At 40.2% G+C, this 27,338-nt stretch overlaps 2 protein-coding genes across 2 annotated transcripts in view; both read right to left on the bottom strand.

Moving 5' to 3' along the window:
• LOC126293238 (uncharacterized) overlaps positions 1–1,127 on the bottom strand; it is a 39,355-nt gene extending 38,228 nt beyond the window's left edge. Inside the window, exon 1 of the mRNA XM_049986358.1 lies at positions 1,090–1,127. Within this exon, the coding sequence (XP_049842315.1) occupies positions 1,090–1,127 (38 nt within the window). The remainder of the gene's footprint in view (positions 1–1,089) is intronic.
• Positions 1,128–14,703: 13,576 nt separating this feature from the next.
• The window catches only part of LOC126293620 (corticotropin-releasing factor-binding protein), a 943,223-nt gene continuing 930,588 nt past the window's right edge, over positions 14,704–27,338 (bottom strand). The window contains exon 9 of the mRNA XM_049986901.1: positions 14,704–15,379. The gene's annotated coding sequence lies outside the window, so the exon portion shown is untranslated. The remainder of the gene's footprint in view (positions 15,380–27,338) is intronic.

Raw genomic sequence — 27,338 nt, 5'->3', positions numbered from 1 at the left:
TTCTGATGTGCAGAACAAATTGGCAGATGACTAATAGGTGTAGTAAACATACTAAAATTTTCAGTATTTCTTTGACGAGCTCAGCTGCTACTTTTATCTATTGTTATTATAGTCCTTTTTGGTATTTTTGAAAATTATCCATATTGTGTGTTTTGATCTTCAGAAGTCTGTCCCAGGGCTAAGACTAACAATAGGTAGGAGCAGTATGTCACCATAAAATGTTTGTAACAAGCTGCTGACAGAACTCTTAAGAGCATACCAACCTGATGACATTATTTTTGCTAATATCTTTGTATATTCATTCCATGTTACTTGAAAGTTGTTGTTGTTGTTGTTGTTGTCTTCAGTCCTGAGATTGGTTTGATGCAGCTCTCCATGCTACTCTATCCTGTGCAAGCTTCATCATCTCCTAGTACCTACTGCAACCTGCATCCTTCTGAATCTGCTTAGTGTATTCATCTCTTGGCCTCTTGAAATGACTGCAGTGATCAGTTCTCTGTCATAACTGTGTGATATATTCAACAGTTTACTATCTCTTTTGCCTCTTCCTTTTGTAAATAGGTCAAACTACTTCATATTTCTGCCTGTCCAGAAAGCAGCCCTCATCAAAGTATTGAGTTATGTGACAGAGTTGGGGTGCTATATTATCACATTTTGGCTTTATTTTTGTTGGAATGTCATCCCATCACACAGACTTCAGGTGTTTCAGGAATTTTTAATGTTGACCACATCATAGCAGGATACATAAGTTGAATTCTCCTGAACTGAATCGCATAATATTGGTGTGTGTGTGTGTGTGTGTGTGTGTGTGTGTGTGTGTGTGTGTGTGTGTGTGTTGGAGGGAGATCACCAGTTTTGTTTGAAGCTATAAAATAAATGGTGAATTTTTCTCATGTATATCGGAGCTTTAATTTCTAATTTAGGATTAAAACTTTTGGATTAAAACTTTTGGATTTTCCAGTACCTTTCTGTCTTAATCTGCCATACAGCTTTTGATTTATTTGTGGCATTTGATATATATTTACTGTTTGTCTTTTGTTTTGCCTGTTTGACTATTGTGCCAAATATTCTTCAGTTTTGTTTACATACCTCACAAACTCTGCATCACAGTTGTTCTTTGCTTCCATCTGCAGTTTCCTCTTTATAATATGAGAAGCCCTGATGCCTTCAGCTATCTAAGAGTGTTTACAGTTTGTCATGTGCTGTTATAAAGGGTAAAAATTTATTGAAGATACTCGTGAATTCTTATAAAAAAGCAGTGTAGTTTGTGTTCACTGATCACTGGTTGCTGAATGACCAGGAAGTTGCATTTAGTCTCGAGACAGATGTATTCACATTTCTTTGACCAAAATTCCTGATTTGTTTCACTGTTATAGTTTTAACTGAATTTGGCAATGACATAGTTGAATGGTCAGGTATCCTTAATCACAACATTAACTTTTCTCTAGCACCACAGTTCATACAGCTCACTATATTATCTATACATGTTGCAGATGATACTGTCACTCTAGTGTACTTGTTTAAGTTTAATATTAGGCCACTTGTAGATAGGAAGTTCTGCAGACACTTGGCCAACCTGTCATCAGCTCTTACTCGTATGTTACTTAACTTTCTACCTGTAACCTACTCAGCAAGGTTTTAAATTTGTGTAGAAATGAAAGAGTAGCTGAATAGTCAGAGGTATGATATATCCTAATAATTAATATGCCATACTCCAGGACTTCAGTTCAGCAGCTTTCAAATAATAGCTCTTCATTCAAGCAATTAAGTTTGATTTTAAAGTTTAGTGAGCCCTCTACTAGAATGTATGATCCCCCAAAACTGTTCTCCTCCCCCCTCTACTTTTGAAAAGCTCATTGCTAAATTGTAACCTGAAAGTGAATATAATTTATAAAGTTTATATTTTCACTTTTAAGATTTCATCTTTCTTACTGATGGACTGCCTATATTAAGGTACATTATGAAGTTATTCAAACAGCGTGTCATTTAATTACTCATTAAATGTGGCACCTGCTTCAGTGCCCTTCCTGTTCTTTTGTTTCTTGTGAACCAAAATCCAAGGGAATTGTTTCACTGTTTCCCTGTTTCCCTGAGAGCACCCAGCACAATAAGACTTATCTCTACTTTCTTTGCGTTCGAAGCTAGCATATTATTACCATATTAGTTGGGGTGTATGCTATTGTGTGTGAAATAGTTCCTTTCATAGTAGTGTCTGTCACCGTAACATTCGCAAACTTGCTGCAGTATCTTTTCAGCTTCAAATTAGTTGGTGTAACTTCTGTTTTAGCGCATGACCAGTCTGGTAGGTCATACCTTAGTGGCCAACTTGTTAAGATTACATTGGTGAAATGCAAGAACCACAGTACTGTAAACAGCTTCATAATAAATGCACTGACTTCATATTTCTGTAAATGTTGTTAGAACTCCTATGAACACAACACAATCAGTCCTTGGGAGATCAGAACATTCTTTAATACTCATCATTATATTTTCAAAATTTGCTCCGTGTTTTTTGAAGCCAGAAACTTAAACACTATCATTCATTGTTCATCAGTAATTTAAGAATTTTTTGTGCATGACTATTGCCAGATAGTATAACGTCCTTCTGTAACCATTTTTCCACTGCTGAGCTATTGTTAGATGTAAATTTCGCGTATGCCTTTGGAAAAAAACCATTATTACACGAAGCTGAGATGTCCACACTTGCCTGGGTTATGGCTGTCTTCTTTTGATCAAGTATACTTTGTGAGGTGAATCAACATGTCCATCTTGTTTACATTATATTCTTTGCTGTGATCATCTAGCGATGGAGATTGGTGTATTTTCTTTTCCCTAAATACACTCTTATTCTCCAGAGCAGTATACTTTTTGTTTCGAGTAAACATATCACTTTGAAGTGCTCTTTTCTTCTGATTATGTTTCTAAATTAGCGTTCATATGCATCAGAAACGCACATAAGAGAGGACGGTAAATGATGGTCAGCTACAAATTTTACACTTACTTTGGAACACTCATGAAACCAGTGTTGACAATTAATTATTGATAATGTTTTTCATTGGATAGATAAAAAATCTACTCACCAAGTGGCAGCAGAACACACATGTAAGACTGTTGTGCTTGGTAAGCTTTCAGAGCCAGTGGCTACTTCATCAGGCAGAAGTTTTAAGGGGAAGCGTGAAGGAAAAGGACTGTTGGGGTCTACGAAAAGGGGTAGATTTTGGGAAAGTCGTCCAGAACCATGGGTAAGGGGAGACTTAACATACGGGATGAGAAGGAAAGACAGATTGTTGGGAACTGCATCAGGCAAGATATGAAAATCAAAGGTTACAGGTGGAAGACAGGGTAATATGGAAGACAGAGATTACTACTAAAACATTGTACATGAGTTAGTAAGAGTGAGAAGGTAAGTGCATTGTATGTAACGGAAATGGGACAGGCAGAGAAAAATAGATAGGAAAGACAGTGAAAGATGTAGAAAACTAAAACTGAGTGAAGCAAAGAGTAGTTAGTGAAGAAAAGCTGAGACAGAAGAAATTAATGTAAATTAAGGCCAGGTGGGTAGTGAGAACCAGGGACATGCAGTAGTGCTAGTTCCCACCTGCAAAGTTCTGAGGAACTGGCGTCTGGGGAAGAATCCATATGGCACATGTGGTGAAACAGGTGCCGAGGTCTTGAATGTCATGTTGTATGGGATGCTCTGCAACAGGATATTGAGAGTTGCTGTATATACCCTCTACCTATGCCCATTCATACCCATCGATAATTTGGTGGTAGTCATGCCAATGTAGAAGGCTGAACAGTGTTTACGTAATAGCTGGTATATGTGTTGAAACTTCCTGGGAGATTAAAACTGTATGCCCGACCGAGACTCGAACTCGGGACCTTTGCCTTTCGCGGGCAAGTGCTCCAGCATCTGAGCTACCCAAGCACGACTCACGACCCGTCCTCACAGCTTCAATTCCGCCAGTACCTCGTCTGCTACCTTTCAAACACACAGCTTTGATCTGCCAGGAAGTTTCATGTCAGCGCACACTCTGCTGCAGAGTGAAAAACTCATTCCGGTATATGTGTTGTTTCGCATGTGGCTCTCCCTTTGATAGAATGTTTTACCTAGTACAGGGCTATTATAGGTGGTGGTTGGATGGTGGGTGCATATGGCAAGGTTTGCAGTGGGGATGGTCACAGGGGTAGGAGCCATAGGGTAGGGGAATGGGTCCAGGAGCAGCACAGGGTCTAACAAGAATATTGCAGAGATTGGGAGGGCAACAGAAAGCTATTGCAGGTGTGATGGGCAAAATTTCAGAAAGAATGCATCTCATTTCAGGGCATGGTTTTAGGAAATAATGGCCAGGTCAAAGTAGTTAACACATTCCAGACCAGGATAATACTGAGTTACCAATGGCATGCTCCGAAGCTGTTTTGTCGAGGTATAAGCAGTACCAGGACTGGAAGTGATGGCCCAGAAAATCTGCGTTTTAACTAGGTTGGTGGGGTAATTGGGTAATTACTTGCAGTGAATTGCCTCGGATGCCAACGCTATAAGGGAGGGAACATCAGACGTGTGAAGGATGGCAGCTGTAAAAATGTAAATGCTGTTGCTTGTTGGTAGGTTTAATGTGGAGGGAAGTGTGTAGCTGGCCTTTGGGGTGGATGAGATCACCATTAAGAAAAGTGGCATGGGATTCGGAATAGGACCATGTGAAATTTAATTCGGAGAAGGTATTCAGAGATTCCAGGAATTTTAGTAGGTCAGCCCCACCAATAGTCCATATGGTAAGATGTCATCAATGTATCCAAACCAAACCAGGGGCTGAAGACTTATGGATCCCGGGAAAGCCCCTCGCAAGTGACCCATGAAAAGGTTGGTGTAGGAAGGTGCCATTCTGGTTCCCATGGCTGTACTCTTAATCTGTTCATGTGTCTGCCCCTCAAAGGTGAAGTAGTTGTTGGTTTACATGGTCTGTCTACCGCAGGAAATTTCCCTCATCAGATCCCACCTAATTCCAGACCTATGACATCCTTCGTACTCACCTTATTCAACTTTACTTACCAAAAACTATTTCATCTTTAAGGGGCAGATACATGAACAGATGAGGGGTATGGCCATGGAAACGAGGATGCCACCTGCCTATGCCAACCTTTCCATGGGTCGCTTGTAATGAGCTTTCCTGGGACCCGTAAGTCTTTAGCCCTGGTTAGGTTTAGATACATTGATGTCTTTACCATATGGACTCATGGTGAGGCTGATCTGCTAAAATTCCTGGAATCTCTGAAACCCTTTGACCAATTAAATTTCACATGGTCCTATTCTGAATCCCATCCCACTTTCCTTGATGTTGAACTCATCCTCACTGAAGGAGAACTACACGCTACTGTCCACAATAAACCTACCAACAAACAGTACTTACATTTTGAAAGTGCCATCCTTTACATGTCAAATATTTCCTCCCATGTAGCCTTGGCATCAAAGGCCCACATGCTTGTTCAGATGCACATTCCTTACAGCAATACACCACCATTTGCACCTCAGCTTTCACTGCAAGTAATTACCCTGCCAGCCGAGTTAAGTAGCAGATTTCCCATCACATCCAATCCTGGTATTGATTCCTTCACAAAACTGCTTCGAAGCACACCATTGGTGACTCGGTATTATATTGGTCTGGAACGTGTTAATCAGCTACTTCAACAGGGCCATGATTTCATAAAATCATGCCCTGAAATGAGATCCATTCTGTCTGAAATTTTTCCACTACACCTAGAATAGCTTTGTCACCCTCCCAATCTCTGCAGTATTCTTGTCAGACCCTATGCTCCTTCTGCATCCATCTTCCTACCCTATGGTTCGTACCCCTGTGACTGTCCCCACTATGACCTGCCATATTCACCCTCCTACCACCATCTACAATAGACCTGTACCTGGCAAAGCATGTACTATTCAAGGGAGAGTCAACTGCGAAATGACACGTCATATACCAGCCTTCTACATCACCATGACTACCACCAAATTATCAATTAGGATGAATGGGCATAGGCAGAGGGTATATACTGGCAACTCGGAATATCCTGTTGCAAAGCATCCCCTACAACATGACATTCGTAACCTCGGCACCTGTTTCACCACGTCATCTTGATTCTTCCCCAGTCACCAGTTTCCCAGAACTCTGCAGGTGGGAAGTAGCACTACATGTCCTTGGTTCTCACCACCCACCTGGCCTCAATTTACATTAATTTCTTCAGTCTCAGCTTTTCTTCACTGTAACTAATCTTTACTTCAATCCATTTTAGTTTTCTACATATTTCATTCTCTTTCCCATCTATTTTTAACTGTTCCGTTATGTACAAAGCACTTAGCTTCTCACTCTTATTAACTCACGCATGATGTTTCAGTAGTAATCTCTGCCTTGCATATTGCCCTGTCTTCCACCTTTAAGCTCTCAAGTTTTCAAATCTCGTCAAATGCGGTCCCCAATGGTCTCTTTCCTTCTCCTACCATACAGTACATCTCCCCTGACTTGCAGTTCTGGATGACTTTTCCAAAGTCTACCCCTTTTTCTTAGACATCTCCAGTTTTTTCTGCCACCAGTTGGATGCATTTTAACACTTTATCACAAATCTTGTAGTTGCTAGCACTTCAAAATTCAGTTTGACCAGTGCAGTTTTCACTTAATGACTCTACAGGGTGGCACCAGTGTAGAGTGCGAAAAGAGGGGAAGATACACATCTACCCAATGTGTTCGAAATCGTTAAGAGAACACATTAGTCTCTCCAAATATAGGTAGCCGGGCTAATATGAGTATTAACATAAACCTTGTGCACATTCACATTTAATACTATTCCAACAGTAGTTCTAATCTCATACTGATAGTTTTTAATTATATACTGGGTGACACAGAAGTCCATTAATACATGACAATTCTACTTCACATAGTAATGTAGGTAGAGATGTAAAAATTGACAAACATGTTTGAAATGACATAGGGTTTTACTGAAACCAAATAAAGTGCCCCATATGACCAACAGATGGCACTTCATATAATATTAGTAATTACCATAAAAGTTGATTTTTAGTGAAGGTGATGTAAATTATAACAAATGCTCAACATGTCTGTCATCAACAATACCTGTAGATGAGGGACAGTGTTCAAAATAACACTGTTGGAAGGTATGGTGAGAAATTGCTGTCAGATGTTATTTTTTTGCATTCCTAATAAGGGCAGATGATTGGGGTAGACCAGTGATTTCAGATAACCCCACAACCAGTAATCACACATTGTGAGGGCTGGGGCCCTGAGAGGCCACACATCATGGAAGTGGCAGCTTAGCGCACAATTCTCACTAAACAATGTGTATGAAAGATCTTTCATATGTGTGGTAATATTGGATGAAGTGCTATCGTGCTTGTCGTAGCTTCCAGCGGGTGTTTGTCAGGCTAGGGATGGTGCGACTCTAACACATTGGGAGACATCACATCTGCCATTCTGTTTGAAAAGCAGCACACTGCTGTCCAGCTCCCATCTATTGACATGTTTTTTCACTTTCATTTCAGGTGTATAAAGTTCTTCCTCTCTACGTACACTGTTCCATGAATTAGCAAATTTTCAGATTTTAATGGATTTTTGGATCATCCTGTACTCACCAAAATCAAAATGAATAAACCTAAGCAACTGAAGAACTATTATGAAACAAAGTTAATGGTTTTAACTTGACAGATTATTCATGCCAGTTACATTTAAGAATGGTATACCTTCAACTTCACTTCATTTTAATAGTATCGGCTTTAAAATCCAGAGGAAATGACACAGGATGGTGATATTGATAATGAAACAGCATTTTGCTACTGTATTTTAAGTACTACAAAATGCTGCAGACCGTTAGATAAGTCTTAATTTTTAAGCACCTTTTTAAAAAATTACATTCTTCTATTTTTATTAGGTTGCAAAGCCAGACTATAAATTCTTAGTTTATAAAACCAAACTGACCATTAAAATGAATGGAAACATCATCTGAACTTAAAGGTTCTTCTTCTCCCTCTTAATCATCGTTATTCTCTTTGTATATAAGATAATGTTCACTGCCATAGATAGTGTTACTTACACCGCACTTCTTGAAAGATTTAACATTGTCTTCCCTCCCTCAAGACCACGACTGTTTTATCCACGCTCGTGCATTTAATTGTAGGTAGTCTTAAACCTCCCTTCAATGTGAATTCATGTTTGGTTTCATTGATCATCCATTTGTTCCATTCCTCTCTTGTACACACTTTAAATGATTTATTTACCATGTCATCAAGAGGTTACTATTGTGATGTTCTCCCAGAATAACAGCATGCTCTGTATTTTTCTCATTTTCTCTTTCACAGAATTTTTCAAATGACTGCTAAACTAATACAACACAAGAAGAAAACTCTTCTTCAATAAAGCACCTTTCCTTCTCCCCCATTCACTGTTATTCCATAATCTCATAGCATCCTCATCCACCCAACCCTTGTCATGTACTTACTGTATTAACAAAAGTGTTGTACTCTTACTGATAACACAAATCACTTTCAATGCAAGTCCACTGGCACTGCTGTGTCATAGGCTAGACAGTGTTCTGGGTTTGTGATGGTGGGGCAGGAAGTACAGTGTTAGCAAGCTTGTGAATCCACGCAACTTATAGTCGTTGCGTCGGTGCACTGCTGCTGCCAGTTGACGCCAGTGTTGCCATATAGATAAGTTTCCTGCGGCATTGAATATATGGCCATTTTTAGACTGGTGGTAATTTTAAATCTAACACATAAACATTTTTATGTTAATTTAGAGTATATATTCACCTGAATTTGCGGCAATTTTTCAAAGAAAAATTGCTTATTATAGTCCCTACAGTATGGTACTTCTTTCATGGCAGACTAATTCATGCCATTCATTTACACTGCATTTATGAATCACAACATAAAAATGTTCAAAACAGAGATCTCTGGCACCAGGTACAGTGCACACTTTGCCTTGTTGATCAAAACATATTGCTAATGTCAGAATGGTATTGTACAAAGTTCTTCCTCATTCCATTGTACAGAACTTCACACTCGGGCATTAGGCAGCTGCAGTGGGTGGAATAAGTGACAAGTGGAATGCTAACGTGTCTTTAAAAGCTGTATGTTCAGGAGGTCATTGTTGAGTACCATCAGAATTATGGCCCAAATTTTTGCATGGGACCAATTGTTGGGACTGATGCCTTGCAAGTGTGTTTTTGTATCTGTAAAACATGAGGTCGGGTTGGTGATGTTCCCTAGTGAGAGGATTAGTGGGTTTCAGTGATTGTAAGCCCACATAGAACATGCCACACAAGTGAGAAAATTCTTTGTGTACTAGTGTTCCAGCTCACATGCTAGAGGGCTGTGAACTGGAGAGCAGTTATTCAGTAGCTGTATCACTCTCTGTATCCCATCAGAGAAACATCTTCTATCAGCAGAGGCATGGTTTGATGACTTTGTATGCCCTCCTATTCCATGTGTTAAGATATATGCAAAATTTGTACTAATTTTCTTCTCAAAACTTTGATATGTAAGTTCCTACATTAAGCATATGTTGTGCTAATTACCAAAATTGCAGACACAAATCCCCTCCACACACATTATTATTCCAATCATTCAGTTTGTTTTTCTGGTTGCAATGAGATACTTAGTTTCATTAGAAGTGTTGGAATCAAAAGTTATTGCAATTACAAAATTTCATTTGTTATGCATAGGGAGCATCTTATGAGCTTATATGTAAATTCAAAAGATGAAACTACTTTGAAACTGAAAAGTTATTTTTTCTCTTTTCAGTGAGACCCATACCAGGTAGCACGGAGAGAGTATATTGAATGTATACAGAGGAGCGCAGCACAATGGTCACAGGTTTGTTTAATCCGTGGGAGCGTGTCTCAAAGATACTGAAGGAACTGATGTGGAAGACTCGTGAAGATATATGTAAACTATACTGAGAAAGTCTACTGATGAAGTTTAAAGGAACAGCTGTAAGGGGGGGGGGGGTTGTGATAGAAAATGTCAACATTTATTTAAAAAATCATTTCAGCCACATTTATTATTGTACAAATATAAAATTTTGCATATGTAAAGCAAAAGAGCTGTTTTTAATGAAAAAAAACATAATAAAATATGCAGGATTAATATTTTGCTAGAAATTTGACTTTTTAATTTATTGTCTTTTTCATAAAAAGCCATAACTCAAATTCTAATCATGCAATTAATCTGAAAATTTTATTGTAGTGTCCTTAGAAGGGTGTGAGACTATTGATCTATAGTTCTTAATGTATGGTACAAACTGTGTCATTAAGAGTTTTTAATTTTGCAAATCCAAAATAAACTTTTTTCTACATACAGTCATTTAAAAATCAGAATGTAATTGCAGGATCTCATACTTTTCAATTCCAGGGAGACAGCTACAAGTTGTGAACAGTTCTGGAAAATTTAATAACATTAGCACAATACTTTTGAGAAAAGGCTTCTAATAATGTAAAAAATGTAAAACAAAGAAAATGAGGTTCAAAGACTCGTACTTCTAAAAGTAGTGAGCTCACCTCAATTTTAAAATCCTCTATACTGATACTCATCCTCCAGGTTTCTCTTCTCTCCTCTTCAGATCTGCCTGGCCTATATTTGCAGGTAAGATACTGATCTGTTAACTTCCTTGACCTTGCTCTCGTCGATGGTGTAAAATGCTTTTGTTGTAAACACGCCAGAATCTATACCAACTGTCCTCAGCACTTCCAATTCTGCCATTATTTCCATTATTGTAACATAAAACTGCATTATAGACACCTATTTTGAGAACTTAAATGTCCACAGAATGTCCTTTTTGACCATCTAACCCAAATTCAATTATTGAGGCTTTCATTTGCATTTTGTCTCTTTTCATGAAGACACTTCATCAATAAATCAGGGTTTGCAAGAAACCAGAAGTGGGCACAATTGCATTTATAACAGGTTCTGGTAATGAAGGTTTATGTGAATATGTCTCATTTCTGTTGCTGAACTTACACCAATTATCTTTTGGACACAGATTGTGCATTGGTGTTTGGTCAGTAGATAGTTTTTGGAAAAAAGATAAAAAGCTAATGTTTATACTTGACTATGCTGAGAACCATGAATTATAGTTGTGAGGTAATAGATAAATGCACATAGACAACACAAAGAAACAGTGGCTGTGTGAATCATGAGAATGTCGCTACACATTTCAAAACCTACTTTATGAAGTTAATGGATTCTCCTACTTTCCCAGCTGCCCGCAATTGCTGGTCTCCGGATGCAAACAACCACCTTGAGCAGTTAGATAATCATCTTAAATTTCCCCATTCACAAGATGAATGTCCACAAGCTCTGCAAATTGTACTGATAGGACTGTGCCATTTGGACAAACTGTACGCGATTAACATCTCAATTCCTATGATGTTCTGCTCCATAAACAAAGAATATCTTAAGGACAAAGTGTGAAACAAAATGCCACATCACTTGGAAACAGAAGAAGATTCATAGGAGAGTGGATGAAACGAAAATGAAGCTGTAAGAATGCTGTGTGCACTACTTGACAGTTACGTGAAAAGATAGTTTACAGCTGATACAATCTTTATTTCACTTTCCTGCCTATCCATGTATCAAAATTTTTTGTGCATCATCTCCTTTATTTTGTGTGTGTGTGTGTGTGTGTGTGTGTGTGTGTGTGTGTGTGTGTGTGTGTGTGTAACTGCATTATATATTAAATGTCAACAAAACGGATCAGGAGAACTATCTGTACTTACAAAATTTACTTCATCATTGTGTAGAAATAGTGATATATCACATACTTAAAATTTAAGTGCTTTCTTCTTGTACAATACTTTCATTACTCATAGTAGTTTTGAATGTTTCATGTTGTTGTGTTCCTTGTCTGCATATAATATTGCAAATATTTGCATTTATGTTTCATTTTTTTAAAATAATTGACATTTAGTATGTAGTGACTAATTTCATGACTGAATATGATAGTGAACTATTCAGTGTGTGATGCAAGGGTAAGAGGGAGCTTGTGAAAAACTTGAACAGCACGGTACTGAACTTTGCCCAGGGCTTAAGTCAGGCCAACAAGTCTGAGGATTATGTGGTTGGGAACAAAAGTCATCAAAAAGTAATTTCATTGTTCACTGTACTGTAGATATATTCATGTGTTGGTGTAAGATAATCAGAATCTGACCCAATTGTATTCCACAGGCCTCATAAAGAAAAAGGACCATCACAGGTAAGGAACAAATGACAATAATTGTTGGCATACCTTTAGAACAAAAATAACACATGAGAGTAATTCTAAAACTCTAAAGGTTGACTGGAGATAAAACGATGTTGATTCCAGGTTTGCAGTGAGATTACATCATTAGGAAAGTGTAAAGTCGTCCAAAGGTTGAGGTGCCAAAGCAAGGTTAGTACCATACAACACAACCAAAAGAAAGGACAGTCACTGCAAGCAACATCAACAAATGAGCAACACTGGCAGGAAAGTTTCACTGTGCCACAACAGATCTTCTAATGGTGAAACACAGTATTGCCAGCTCTGTTTATGATTCTTAAGACAACAGCATTGTCTTCCAGTAGTCAATTTGTGTGATCAATGTATTAGGCAGACCACTATGTGAAAATTGTTGGATGTATCCTGAGTGAGAAACTCATAATTTTCCTGCATCAAGCGATGTGTTGATGTTCACAGTTCTAATACTTACGACATTCTTATGGGTGTGGGTTGTACAAAGTTGAGTAATTCTTCTTATCTATGTTGTGATAAAGTGAACTGATGGTTTACTTGTTATACTGACAAAAGTAAAGGGCCCAGTATCCTATCAACATGAGTATTGTCACCTGGTACAACAGCAATGATATATTATATGTGTACATATGTTTTAGTAACCTGCATGAAAAGAAACCATTAGGCATAGCCGTATAATAATAAACAACAAAAAGGTCTCCTACAAAATGTGCCCACCTAGGGTCAGTATATTTGCAGTGATGAGTGTACTGATATCACATAGGTCTTTGGGAGATTGGCACTGTCCCCTCGATCTAGTCCTCAAACAGATTTTTTGTGTCCTCTTCCCACCACCTCCAAAAACCAGCTACAAAGGAATGCCTCCTTTGCCATCCAGTACCACCCTGGACTGGAACAGTTGAACCACATTCTTTGTCAAGGCTCTGGTTATATCATACTCTGAAATTTGGAACATTTTACTCATGGCCTTCCTCACCTCTTTTAAAGTGGCAACCTCAACATCCTAGTCCATCCCTTTGCTACTCCCAATCCCAGCCCCTTGTCACAGGAATCATATCCCTGTGGAAGACAAAGATGAAAGACCTGCCCAATCCATCCACCCAGCACTTCCTATTCCAGTCCTGCCACAAGCTTATCTTATTGCATCAGAGGCCAGACTACTTGTGAAAGCAGCTGCATCTTGTAACACCTCTGCTGCAATCATTGTGCAGCTTTTCAAATTGATATGACTCCCAACCAGCTGTCCACCAGGATGAACAGCCACTGCCAAACTGTGGCCAAGAGGAAAGTGGATCATTCTCTGGCATAACATCTAGCTGAACATACCATGGTTGATTTAAATGGCTGTCTCACAACCCAGGCCATCTCTACCACCAACTTTTTTGAACTGTGCTGATATGACTTATCACACTCCCCAAATCATCCCAGCCTCAGTCTACAGTAACATAGTGTCCGCACATCATCCATGCAACCATTTCTGCTTGCTGTGTCTTTTCACATCCCCTCACCCTCTCTGCCAATGCACCCACTGGTCTTTCTCCTTCTCTGCTCCTACCTTTCACCACTCCCCATTTTCCCCTCTCCCACAGTGTCCTGATGCTCTGTAGGGCAACCTTGTCTGGGTACCATCTAGTCCCTGCAGTACTCTCCCCCAACCATAACCTGGGACTTTTTGCCTTCCCCACCACAGTCAGGACTGTTGCTTGCATTCAATGCAATGCCATTGCATTCTGGCTGGAGACAGTGATCATTTGTGTGTGAGGTGTGCTTGCTTGTATGAATGTAAGTATTTTTTTTCTTATCTGGAAAAATAAAACCTTGGCCAAAAGCTCAGTCTTTTCAATGTTCCTGTCTGCGGCTCGACATGTCATTTTCATAATAGTGTTGGTACTCCAATATGGACTTTCTGTTGTTTAATAAGCAATTGATCAATAAAGAAATTAAAGTGAAACCACAGGATACTCAAAATTACCATCATGAAATTCCTGTTTGCTCCCTCATGAAAACAAGTAATGTTCTATAGAGTAAAAGTGCTGAGATCTCTCTGTGTGTTTATTGCTGCAGTATCGGAAGTTACACTTGAAGAAGGTACGTATGCAGTGAACAAACTTTTTTAATGTAAAATAACTATTGTCTTCATTTTGAACTCGATTACAAAATAGCTGTATTTGATGATGTTACTTTATTACGATTAATTTTGAATGCTCTGATGGCTTGTCTCCAGGCACTTACCTACATTTCCTTGAATTAACATTTTTTAATTTAATTACCCTCTTTATAAAATCATCTTTCATAAAGAATATTTATTCTTCCTTCTTCATCTCCTTTCCATCTGCAAATGTCTCTTCGCTGCTACTGTATTTGTTTGTGGATTCATTAGTTTGTATCGGAGCAACTTAAAACAGATGTGTCATTATTGAAAAGTTAAGCATAAAAGAGAGCAATCGGTTTATTTATTTTAATACTGAAATGTACAATTGCAAGACAGACTGTCGTGTGATCCTAAGAAAGCAACATAGCAGAACTGGTAGCGAGGTAACGTTCAGTCTTATTACATTTAGTGATGGAATTACCTTTCTAAAACAAATGGAAGTTTCAACATGGAAACTCCAGGAGCTATTCTCTAATAGTGTTTATTGGTTTTAAAACTAAAGATATACAATATTGGACAGTCACAAAAATCTGATAAATCAGTAAATAAAGTAAAACTTCAAGGAAAGCAGTACCAACTGAAAAGTAGTAAACACATTTTAGTGGACAACATTCACCGAAGACACTGATGTCTCGTAAACTATTTCAGAAACTAATAATTTTGATTCTGAATGAAAAAAATTTCCAAAGAAAAATTACTTACAGAAGATAAAATGTAATGTCCTATTTTAATTTGATTTACTACAGGAACTGGACACAATGCTACACTCTCTAACAATGACATACACCTTATCATATTGCAGCAGTGGTTACTGTAAAACAAAATGTATCTTCATTTGACATCTGAATAGCAGGTTTTCTCTGACAGCTTCCTTGCATATTCTAGGACATGGGAGGCGCTTCTTCTCGTTGTAGGGTCATTCACTCTCTACAGGGATGGCGGCTTATATGAGGACCTGCAACAATCAACAAAACCAAATGATCTCTGGGAGCTCTGTCAGGTACTTGCCAAGACAGGTTATTTACTCACTCGAGTCAAAAATCATACGCACATAGGATACTACAGTTCAGAAAGTTGCTATGCAGTTATGACACATATGCTGGAAATAATTTCCGCTGGTGGCTATACAAGCTAGAACCCACTTTTTGAAAATACTTTCTGCAGATCGAATTGTGATACGCTTTTCATAAGTACAGGTATTTCAGTTTTGACTCCAGCGTGTCCTGTGAACCTGGAAAAAGCCAGGCATTTTCAAAATGTTTGCTATTCCATACCCATATCGATATATCACCATCTGTGATTTCAAATAGCATTTTAATATTAAAAGGGGAATCTATATGCTATACACACAATACCTGATTTGGGAGGACGACAGTTCAAACCTGCATCCGGCCATCCTGATCTACATTTTCTGTGATTTCCGTAAATCACTCCAAGCAAATGCTGGAATGATTTCTTTGAATTGAGGCTGACTTCCCTCCCCAACCTTCCCTAATCCGATGGGACCAATCACCTCACAGTTTGGTCCCCTCCCCCCAAAACCAACCACAATACCTGTTGGTGATGCAATGTTCCATCACTGTTTTGCACTTGTCGAGCTGTATCATGAGTTGGGGCTGGCAATTTCAATTTCAATATCAATATCAACAAAAAGTATCACAGTCTTTTCTCAATACACATTCTTTGTACAAACACGAAATGAAACATGAATGATTATTGAAGAAATGAAAGCTAGAGGAAATCAAAGAATTAAAAACAAAAAGAGCACATATGTTGAGTGAAACCTCAAAGATTTTGGCAGTAATAAAAAATGGAAAGAAATGATTTGTTCATTCTTACCATGACAAATTTCTACAGTTCATTCCCGATTATCAGCAAGTTACAATGTTTATAACTTGGTAAAACCAGAATTTTTTATTGGCTGCAAATCAAAATATTTTAATTTGTGGTGTGATTTATACTAATAAAGATATAATTTGTAATTAAAACATCCTTTATTAGAATATGTATAGTCACAAATTTAATAAAAATGTAACGTGGAAAAAATTTGCTCCTAAAAACCCGGGAAAAAAACCTTGAATTTCAAAATGATCAATCACACAACAGCCTGTAACTCACAAAATATGCAAGGGTGACTCCAATGCACAACAGATTTTGCTTCTCCCCAAAGCAAAGTCGGGTGGAGTGAGTGAGCAGACTAAATGTTTTGTGAGATGACATGTTTCCCAAAAAACCCTTCTGCAAGGTGCATAGTATTGTAAGTTGTGTGCACAGTAGCCGGCCTCAGTGGCTGTGCGGGATGTCCTTAGGTTAAAAACAAAGATTCCAAGACTTACCAAGCGGGAAAGCGCCGGCAGACAGGCACATGAACAAAACACACCATGTGGAAGTTTCTTTCTGTTTTATGTCCTTAGGTTAGTTAGGTTTAAGTAGTTCTAAGTTCTAGGGGACTGATGACCACAGCAGTTGAGTCCCATAGTGCTCAGAGCCATTTGAACCATTTTTTTTGCGTGTGTGCACAGTAGCACAATCCTGTTGAAACATGATTTATTTCGTTTGTGTGGCCATCTTCCGCAGCAGCTGTTAACATCTGTTATAGGTTATCTCTCTCCAGTTGACTGCATTGTAATTAAAAAGAATTTGCAGACTCATATTGCTTTTATTAAAAAGCATCTTCTGTGGTATTTGAATTAGATACACAGGTTTGTACATTTATTTTGATTCTTAGGTTAAAAAGTTTTTTTAATTTTATTTTTATGAAGTTGGTCTGCAAACTACTTGTGGTGTTTCTTTATGTAGTCTGCAACCCCCCCCTCCTGTGGGGTCGACAAATCTCTTGTGGATAAGTGTGTGGCAAGCATGAGACCCAGAGCTAGTGCAGCTCTTTCCTTTCCAGGCTGCATACCTTCCTTTCCCTTGTCCCTCTTTTTGGGAGTATGTTTTGTGCCTATGTTTGGAGATGGACACTTGTGACTGTAAGATGTAGTTTCTCTTCTTTGCACTCTATGCTGGAAAGTCACTGTCCTCCCTTCTCTGCTGCAGCATTTTAGACCTCTTCTTTCCTTTTCTTTGTTCCTCCCTCCCTCCCTCCCTTTCTTTTTCTTTCTTTCCTCTCTGTGTGTGTCTGAAGACCAACCTGTGCATTACCACGCATAGCCGGTGACAGGGCAACGTGTCATTACCCGCCCTGGGTAGACAAGTAGGACATGTATGTATCCCCTGGTAAAGGCCGCACCCACGGAGGGGTGATTACCCGAACTGGCACCTTCTGAATGTGCCGATTAGTCCCTCTGTCTGTTTCTCGGAACGTGTGACCTGAGTTGTGGACAGTCACCTAAGCCAGGAGTGCCCTCAGAAAGGGGTCCTCATGAGGAAGGAGTGTGCCATCGGAGATGCCGCTAATCATGGGGGATACTTTCACAGTGGTTTCCTCTGCTTCTGCAGCTGCTGCCCTCAACAGAAAGGTGGATCAGTCAATCGCAGACCCTTCTTCCATCAGTGTAATAGTACCTAGTTGGTTCTTGGTCTGATGAATGTCATGACTTCTTTCGTCACTCCTTTCATTATTCAGAAAGGTGTCGATGCAATTGGAGCTTCTGTAAAGACTTGTTCCTGATTAAAAAATTGGCACCTTGTTGTCAGAAACAGTAAGTTCTCTCCAGGCACAAAAATTGCTGCAAACTACACTGCTACACAACTTCCCTGTTTGGGTGGAAGCACCTCGTGCTTTAAATTCATCACGCAGGGTGGTTTATACCCACTCACATGATGGTTTATCTAATGAGGACATCAAAAATTGGCTGTCTGACCTGGACATAATGGCCGTACATGGTCATGAAAAGGATTGACAAGGGCTTGGTACCTACCCGCACTATCTTCTTGACATTTGACAGAGTTAAACTTACATCGAACATTAAAGCAGGATATGAGATCATTTCAGTTTGCCCTTACATCCCCAACCCTACATGTCGCTATCGGTGTCAGCAGTTTAATCACATCACATCAGCCAGTCGTGTTCCAATCCAGCCAAATGCATTGCATGTGTGGCAGCGATGCACATGAGGGTGCTCGTCCACCTCCATCCCCTTGTTGCATAAACTGTATGGGCGACCACACTGCTTACTCCAGAGATTTCCCTATTTTCAAAGATGAACGAATATGTAGGAAATTTGAGTGAAGGAAAAGGTGTCTACATTGCTGCTCGTAAGTTGTTCACCAGTAGAAAGCCCATTGTGCTCTCAGTAGATGAATACAGCACTGTCCTTGCATCTCCTTGGCCTACTAAGGAGGTTGCCACGCAGATTTGCGATCTCACCTTTAGCGCCACGGTCATCAGATCGGCCAGCCGAAAGATCACCCATTCAACCTCCCCACTCTTAAGGTTCACCCTTCATTGGCTCTTGCTAAATCACAGACCCCTCGCAAAGATTTTTTACGTACACTGACCTGCCAACCATCAATTCCTCCCTCTCAACGCCCTGCTTCCAAGAAGGCTCAAAAGAAACAAAGTAGCTCTCCTTCTCCGCCACAGCATGTCTCATCTACAGTGCCACCTAGCGGTAGTCGCCCTCGGCAGTCTTCTGTGTCGCCGAGATGTACCGCTGGTGACCTATCAACCAGCCAATCACTGGCAGCAGGAGCTGCCTCGCGTGCGACCTATGGATCAGGATCTACTGCCTTCGGCTGAATGCCGTACCACGCCATCAGCTCTCAGCGGTCGTTGAGTTGATGGCAACTCGGGCAAGATTTTTTTCCCTTTTCTGACCACCCTATGTCAATTATCCATTGCAACCTCTACTGAATTCGCTCCAGTTGGGATGAATTGTTGATGCTCTTATGATCCTACTCCCCGGTCATCTTCTGTCTTCAAGAAACAAAGCTACATATCCATGATCACTTTGTTTTCCCCCCCCCCCCCCCCCCCCATTTCCAATCAGTACCCGTTTGATCTCCTCTGTTGATGGCACACCGGGGGACTTAGATTCTTCTCCCTGATACAGTCCATTATCACCCAGTCCCCATCAACTGTTCCTGTGGAAGCTGTCACTGTACGTCTTTGCTTTTCTGGATTCACCTTCTCTCTTTGTACCATATACGTTCCGTCATCCACACCAGTGACAACATCCGATCTCCCCTAATGCCCACTACCCGCTTTGAGGGATCTCCGTGTCCTTGTCCATGAGGCTCCCTATTGATTGACCTCTCCCACCAAGTGGATCTTGTTTTTCTCAACACTGGGGAACCTACATTTTTGTCTCCCTCCATGTCAAACTTATCTCATTTGGACCTTTCGGTGGGTACTGTTCAGCTAGCTCGGCGCTTTGAATGGTTTGCTCTTGCTGATACACACACTCTAGTGACCATTTTCCATGTGTCGTTTAATTACAGCCCCAACTGCCATCTATGTGCCCAAGACACTGGAAGTTTTCCCAAGCCGATTGGACACTGTCTACTCTAATGACATTTGATGACCGTCAATTTCCTAGCATCGACGATCAGGTCACACATGTTATGGAAGATATTACTACAGCCACAGAACGTACAATACCTCATACCTCCCCTTTCCCCCAGCACCCCCCAGTTCCTTTGTGGAATGTGATGTGCTGTGATGCAATATGTTTTCCTAGGTTGGCCAACTATGTCTGCTATAAGTAATTACGTGTGCAATGCTGTTGCATCATCCATGATAGCCAGAATGCAAGCTGGAACTTCTTTACCATCTCCTTTAACACCTTCACTCCCTCCATCTGCAGTTTGGAGTCGGATTCGACAGCTATCCGGTGCTGATAGCTTCTCCCCGATCTCTGGGTACCTTAGTCGACCCAGTCGCCATTTCTAACTCATTAGGTCAACACTTTTGAGCTCTTCAAATTACCCACCAGCCTTTCTCCTGAAGAAACGAGCGGTTGAAGTGTGACCTCTTGGCTTTCTCTTCTCAAAATCGCGAAAGCTCTCTCTGTGGAAACTCCAACATACACTTTGTTCCTCTTCTGCCCCACACCCTCGTCCACATGTTCTTGCATTTATCATACCGTAGTGTGCGTTACCTCCTTTGCCTTTGTAACAGAATTTGGACCAACAGTACCTTTCCCAGAAGATGGCGGGGGAACTATCATCATTCCTGTTGCGAAATCTGGAAAGGACAAAAATCTCCCCTCTAGCTATTACCCCATTTCTCTCACGAGTAGTGCATGTAAGGTTTTGGTGAATTGCTGTTTAGCCTGGTGGCTGGAGTCCTGAAGCCTTCTAACGCCTGCCCAATGTGGTTTCCAAAAGCATCGTTCTGCAGAGGACAGGCATCCTCGGCACACTGTTCTCTTGCGGGTTCAGAGATTGGCTACCCATTTTTATTCATGATCACTACTCTCTCCTAAACGACAGGAATGGTATGAACAGTGATTGTGGCATATATCTGGGAGAAAATGGTAGTGGTCTACATTTAATGTAATATTAAGTGGCCAATGAGTTTAAAGAGTGTGTGGTTTACCGAGTTAATCTGATCATTTATGAGCTGCTCCTTTTCTCTTATGGTTTTTTTAGGTGTGGTAGTTTTCTTGTAAGGTGAGGAGTGTTTTTGTTGTGTATCCTTATGATTTCCACACCAGTGTCACGGCTTGTAATTGAATGTTGGTGGTGTTGTAAGTATTCTACAAAAGTTGATTGATTTGTCCTATACTCCCCATGTTCTTTGTATCTGTTGTAAAATGTCCTGCTAGTTTGACCTATGTATCTTCCATTGCCTGTATTGCATTTCAGTTGGTATATTCATGATGCATCCAGTTTTCCTATTTTTTTCTTTTTTGAGAAGTATTCCTGAATTGAGTTGGTTTGGTGCTCTATTTTTATGCCTTGTTTTTGAAAATATTGGATATTCTCTGTGTGTATGTCATTGTGTACCATTTTTTTACTTTCTTTCACACTTTGTGCTGTTTGTTGTATTCTGTGTATTTGTTTGTGTGTTTGTTTGAACTTGTGTTGGTGACAGTTGGGTGTTTGTCCTGTTCTGTTGCTTGTTCTTTGTTACTAAGTTCTCTTTGTATCCATTTGTGTTATAGTATTAATTTCTTTTTTGTAAATGTATCTAATGGTACTGTTTAGTCTGTGGAGCATGTATCTAAGTGCTGCCTGCTTTTGAGGATTGGTGTGTTGTGATGTCTCATGTATAATTGTTGGTTGTTTGTCGTATATGGCAAATATGTGTTGGTTGTTTTGAATCTGTCTGTTTTGCTCATTCTCTATTGTAAAATGTATCTTATCAACAGAATTTGTCTGTTTAACTGGTCAATAATTATTGTTTGGTTCATCTATCAGGCACAAGATATCATGCATATATCTAATCTAGTATAGGATGTTGTACCTATTTGGCACTATTTTGTTACATATAATCTGTTGTAGATGGTTCATAAATGTTTGCTATGGTTCACGACACTGGAGATCCCACTGGAAATCCGTTACTTTGTAAATATAATTCATTATTGAACTGACAATTCTGGTATGTTGTTAGCTCTAGAAGCCTGAGTGTTTCTTTGATGTATTCATGAGTTAGTGTACTTTATCTTAAGATTTTGTTCTATAATGTTTATTGTTTTAGTTATTGGTATATCTATACATCAAATGACTGGAGGGTGTCTGTGTCTAGAATTTGTATGTCTTATGTACTGAATCAATTGTGTGGTGTTTCTTATAGTCCTGTCTTTTTGTAGTTTGTAGATTTCTGATAAGATTTTCATCATGTATCTTGCAAGTGGGTAGGTAGGAGCATTTCTCTAATTCACAATAGCTCTGACAAGATCTTTGTGTAGCTTTGGTTGGCATTGTAGAGAAGGTGCACCAGGATTTGTTTGTATCAGTTTTCCTTTCGCACTGTATTCAATTGTATGTTCAACATCTTTTAGAGTGTATCTCAGCTTCATTTGCAATCTGTTTGTTGGCTCCGATTTTAATTATATAATTTTATTTTTGTGATGGACTCTTGTCTTACTGATGTACTGCTCTTTATCCATGAGAACCACCGTGTGTCCTTTATCTGAATTTGTGGTGGTGTTTTCCTGTAGTTTCTAACTTGTTTCAGTGTTATAGAATCGGTATTGTTTCAGTTTCTTCTGCTTTCTTTCATCTGTGTTATGTTTTTGATTTCATTACCTAGACAATCTCATAGTTGAATCAAAGCATTCTCACACTGGAAAACGAACAAAATAAGTGAGGTAAACATCAGTCTGAAGAGAAAGCTAATCAGTAACGGCTCTCATCAGATTGATGTTTACCTCATTTATTTTGTTCGTTTTCCAGTGTGAGAATGCTTTGATTCAACTATGAGATTGTCTAGGTAATGAAATCAAAAACATAACACAGATGAAAGAAAGCAGAAGAAACTGAAACAATACCGATTCTATAACACTGAAACAAGTTAGAAACTACAGGAAAACACCATCACAAATTCAGATAAAGGACACACGGTGGTTCTCATGGATAAAGAGCAGTACATCAGTAAGACAAGAGTCCATCACAAAAATAAAATATAAGGATACACAACAAAAACACTCCTCACCTTACAAGAAAACTACCACATTTAAAAAAAAACTGTAAGAGAAAAACAACTCTTAAATAATATTACCTTGGTAAACCACCCACTCCTCAAACTGATTGTCCATTTCATATAACATTATAAGTACACAAATAACTGCACGTTCCATTTACCACCAACATTTCCTCTCAAATCTGTCCCCATAATCACTGTCCATCACCTCCATGTCATTTCCCCCACTCTACCTGTGCAGAAAACAAACTAACAAACCCCCTTGAGATCTCTACATACTTACATACAAGACAATTCCACTAACTCATAATGGAATGTAACAATATCAGAGTAGGAAAGTTGCTACTCACCCTACAGCAGAAAGGCTGAGTTGGGATAGGCCCAACAAAAAGATTAACACAATTATAGCTTTTGGCCATTAAGACCTTTGTCAGCAAAACACACACACACACACACACACACACACACACACACACACACACACACACACACACACACACACACACTTGCGCGCACACACACACCTGCAGTCCCACAGAACCACAATCACACTGCGAGAAGCAGCAGCAGTACCAGTGCACGATGGAAGTGGCGACTGGGGCAAGGATCGTATGGAGCAGTGGCAGACAGTAAAGTGTTGCAGTTTAGACGGAGAGCAAGAGAGAATGTGTGGAGGGGGAGGGGTACGTACCGGAAAGGAGAGAAATTAACTGAGTGGGTGTGGTGGGGGAACTGTCAGCTGTGTAGTGCTGGAATGGGAACAGGAAGGGGCCTAGATAGATGAGTGTTGTGACTAACGAAGGTTGAGGTGGGGACGGTCACGAGAACATAGGATGTATTAAAGTGAAAGTTCCCACCTGCGCAATTCAGAAAAAGCTGGTGTTGGTGGGGAGGACCCATATGGCACATGCTGTGAAGTAGTCATTGAGATGAGGCATATCATGTTTGGCAGCGTGTTCAGCTACAGAGTGGTCAACTTGTTTTTTGGGCGCAGTTTGTCGGTGACCGTTCATGCAGACAGACAGCTTGTTGGTTGTCGTGCCTACATAGAATGCAGCACAGTGGTTGCTGCTTAGCTTGTAGATCACTTGACTGGTTTCACAGGTAGCCCTGCCTTTGATGTGATAGGTAATGTTAGTGACCTGACTGGTGTAGGTAGGAGGATGTATGGGACTGGTCTTGCATGTAGGTCTATTACAGGGGTATTAGTCATGAGATAAGGGGTTGGTAGCAGTGGTTATTTGGGATGGACGAGTATATTGTGTAGGTTCGGTGGACGGCGGAATACTGCTGTGGGAATGGTAGGAAAGACAGTGGGCAGGACGAGAGGCAATTGAAACCCTGCAGCTGAATTATATTCTCTGCCAGGGTTTTGATTACCTCTTGCCATGCCCTGAAATGACAAATGTCGTTTACTGTAGTATTCCGGTGTTCCGTCATCCACCGAACCTACACAATATACTCGTCTATTCTTACACAATCCCTTACCTCATGGCTCATACCCCTGTAATAAACCTAGATGCAAGACATGTCCCGTACATCCTCCTCCTACCACCACCTACTCCAGTCTGGTCACTAACATCACGTAACCCCTCAAAGGAACGACTACATGTGAAACCAGTCATGTAATTTACAAGCTAAGCTGCAACCACTGTGCTGCATTCTACATAGGCATGACAACCAACAAGCGATCTGTCCACATGAATGCCCATCGACAAACTGTGGCGAAAAGACAAGTGGACCACCCTGTTGCTGAACACGCTGCCAAACATGATATTCCTCATCTCAATGACTGCTTCACAGCCTGTGCCATATGGATCCTTCCCACCAACACCGGCTTCCCTGAATTGCACAGGTGGGAACTTTACCTGCAATACAGCCTATGTTCCCATAACCCACCGCACCTCAACCTTCGTTAGTCACTGTCCCACCCATACAGCCCCCTCCCTATTCTAGCAGTACACAGCTGTCATTTCACTGCCACACCCAGTCTTTAAATTTTTTTTATTTCTCTCTTTTCCGATACTTACCCGTCCCCCCCTCCGCACCTTCTATCTTGCCTCCGTCTAAAGTGCAACATCTAATTGTCTGCCACTCCCATCATACTATCCCTTCCCCTCCCTGCCCCAGTCACACAGTCCCATCGTGCACTAGTGCTGCTGTTCGCAGTGTAATTTCAGTTATCCGAGTCTGCAGGTGTGTTTCTTTTTTGTTATGCTTATCATGACTCGCCATATAGCTGAGATGCTAAGTAGCAACTTTATTTCTCTTGATACTTTGACGACTGGCAACAGGTGAGAGTTTGCTGTTCCTAATTTTATTTCCAGAAACACTTTGTTTTTACCTAAAGCATACCTCCAATTTTATTAAAATATTTTCGATCATGTAGAAGACCAATTTCAGCATCAGCAATAATTAACCTCACAAAACAAGTATGAACGTTGGATAAGGTCCTGTGTTATTCACATCCATTATGAATGACAATTTGAGCACAAAAAAGGAAGTTTAAAACTAAATTAGCATTTTTTTCAGCTTGAATCTTGCCCTTCATTGGAAATTGAGCTTGCAATATCAGTGTAAAACAAATGTTTAAGTTGTGAGAAAGTTTTGCAGTGATGATTCTGTGTTTAGGGACACAACAAAATTAGAACCATAGATGGGTTTCTGCAGAATGGAGATTTGTAATGCTTTGTGCCAAATTATGTTGCTGTATTCATTATTCTATGTTCCCACACTGTTCTCAGTTTTGTGCAGGAATTTTTAGGAGTAAAGTTTGTTGAGGAGGGGATGCAGACGTCAGCTCTGTATTAGTTCTCTACGTTAACATAACAAACTATTTCATCCATTTGCCAGTTGGTCTCAGCGCCTGGAGACGACAGTGGCCTATTCAGCTTCGTATAGAATTATGCTCATGTATTGTGACAATTTGGAAATTTTAAAACCTTTTCTCAGGACCGACACAGGTTCTGAAAGCAGCCAATGGGGAGTAAAGCACATGAAATGACTCAAACCAGTATGATCGTATAAAATTAATTACGAGTAAGACATGCATTAGAAGAATCCTCAGGAAATGTAGTCCAGCAACAAAGGAAGTAGCTTAAAATAACAAATCCTCATATGATCAACACTTTGATATCGCTCGTCAGTAGGGGATCTGTACCAGATAGGACTGACAGAAAAAAATTGAGAAGATCCAAAGAAGAGCAGCACTTGTAAAAAGAGGTTCATTTAGTAAATGTGAAACCAGCACAAAGGCGATCAAGCACCTGCAGTGGCAGACACTGTAAAGAGTTTGTAACATTACGGTCTGCTATTGAAAGTTCTGAGACCATACATTCCTAGAAGAGTCAATCAAGATATTGCTTCCTCCTGCATATACCTTGTGAAAAGAACGCTAACATTAAAGTAGAGAGAGATTTGAGCCCACACCTAGGCCAAGTATTCTTCTCACAAAACCGTGCGCAACTGGAATAGGAAAAGACCCCGGTAAGCTATGTACCCTTCACAACACAGTGGTATGGCTTGAAGAGTATACATGTACATACAGATTCTAGTACTTAATTTTTCAGAAAACTAATGTTATGTGTTTTTTTTTTTTTTAAAGTCTCATTCGTATGACGGCTAGCATCTCTTTTGGCAAATTCTGCAGACAAATCCAAAAGACAAAAGTTTTTCTTTCCCAGCCTGTGCTGTTCAAAGTTAATATTTCACTGTACTGTTCACAAAGCTGAAGGAACTGCTGCCTAATAAGACATTTATCCACATTGTCAATTGAATATTGTGGATGGGAATTTTTTTTTCTTCCCTGAGGTAAGTAATCTAATATCACTTTGCTGCCCCCCCATATATATGTATATCTAAAAACAAAGATGATGTGATTTACCAAACAAAAGCACTGGCAGGTCGACAGACACACAAAATTCAAGCTTTCGCAACCGATGGTTGCTTCATCAGGAAAGAGGGGAAGGAGAGCGAAAGATGAAAGGATGTGGGTTTTAAGGGAGAGGGTAAGGAGTCATTCCAATCCCAGGAGTGGAAAGACTTATCTTGGGGGGTGGGGGGAGGGGGGGAGAAAGGACAGGAATACACGGGCGAGGGGGGGCGCGCGCGCGTGCACTCTCTCTCTCTCTCTCTCTCTCTCTCTCTCTCTCTCTCTCTCTCTCTCTCTCTCTCTCTCTCTCTCTCTCCTGGAAATGGAAAAAAGAACACATTGACACCGGTGTGTCAGACCCACCATACTTGCTCCGGACACTGCGAGAGGGCTGTACAAGCAATGATCACACGCACGGCACAGCGGACACACCAGGAACCGCGGTGTTGGCCGTCGAATGGCGCTAGCTGTGCACCACCGCCGTCAGTGTCAGCCAGTTTGTCGTGG

Source organism: Schistocerca gregaria, chromosome 10 (assembly GCF_023897955.1).
Source record: "Schistocerca gregaria isolate iqSchGreg1 chromosome 10, iqSchGreg1.2, whole genome shotgun sequence".
Taxonomy (NCBI): Eukaryota; Metazoa; Arthropoda; class Insecta; order Orthoptera; family Acrididae; genus Schistocerca; species Schistocerca gregaria.
This window is presented reverse-complemented; position numbering and strand designations above follow the sequence as displayed.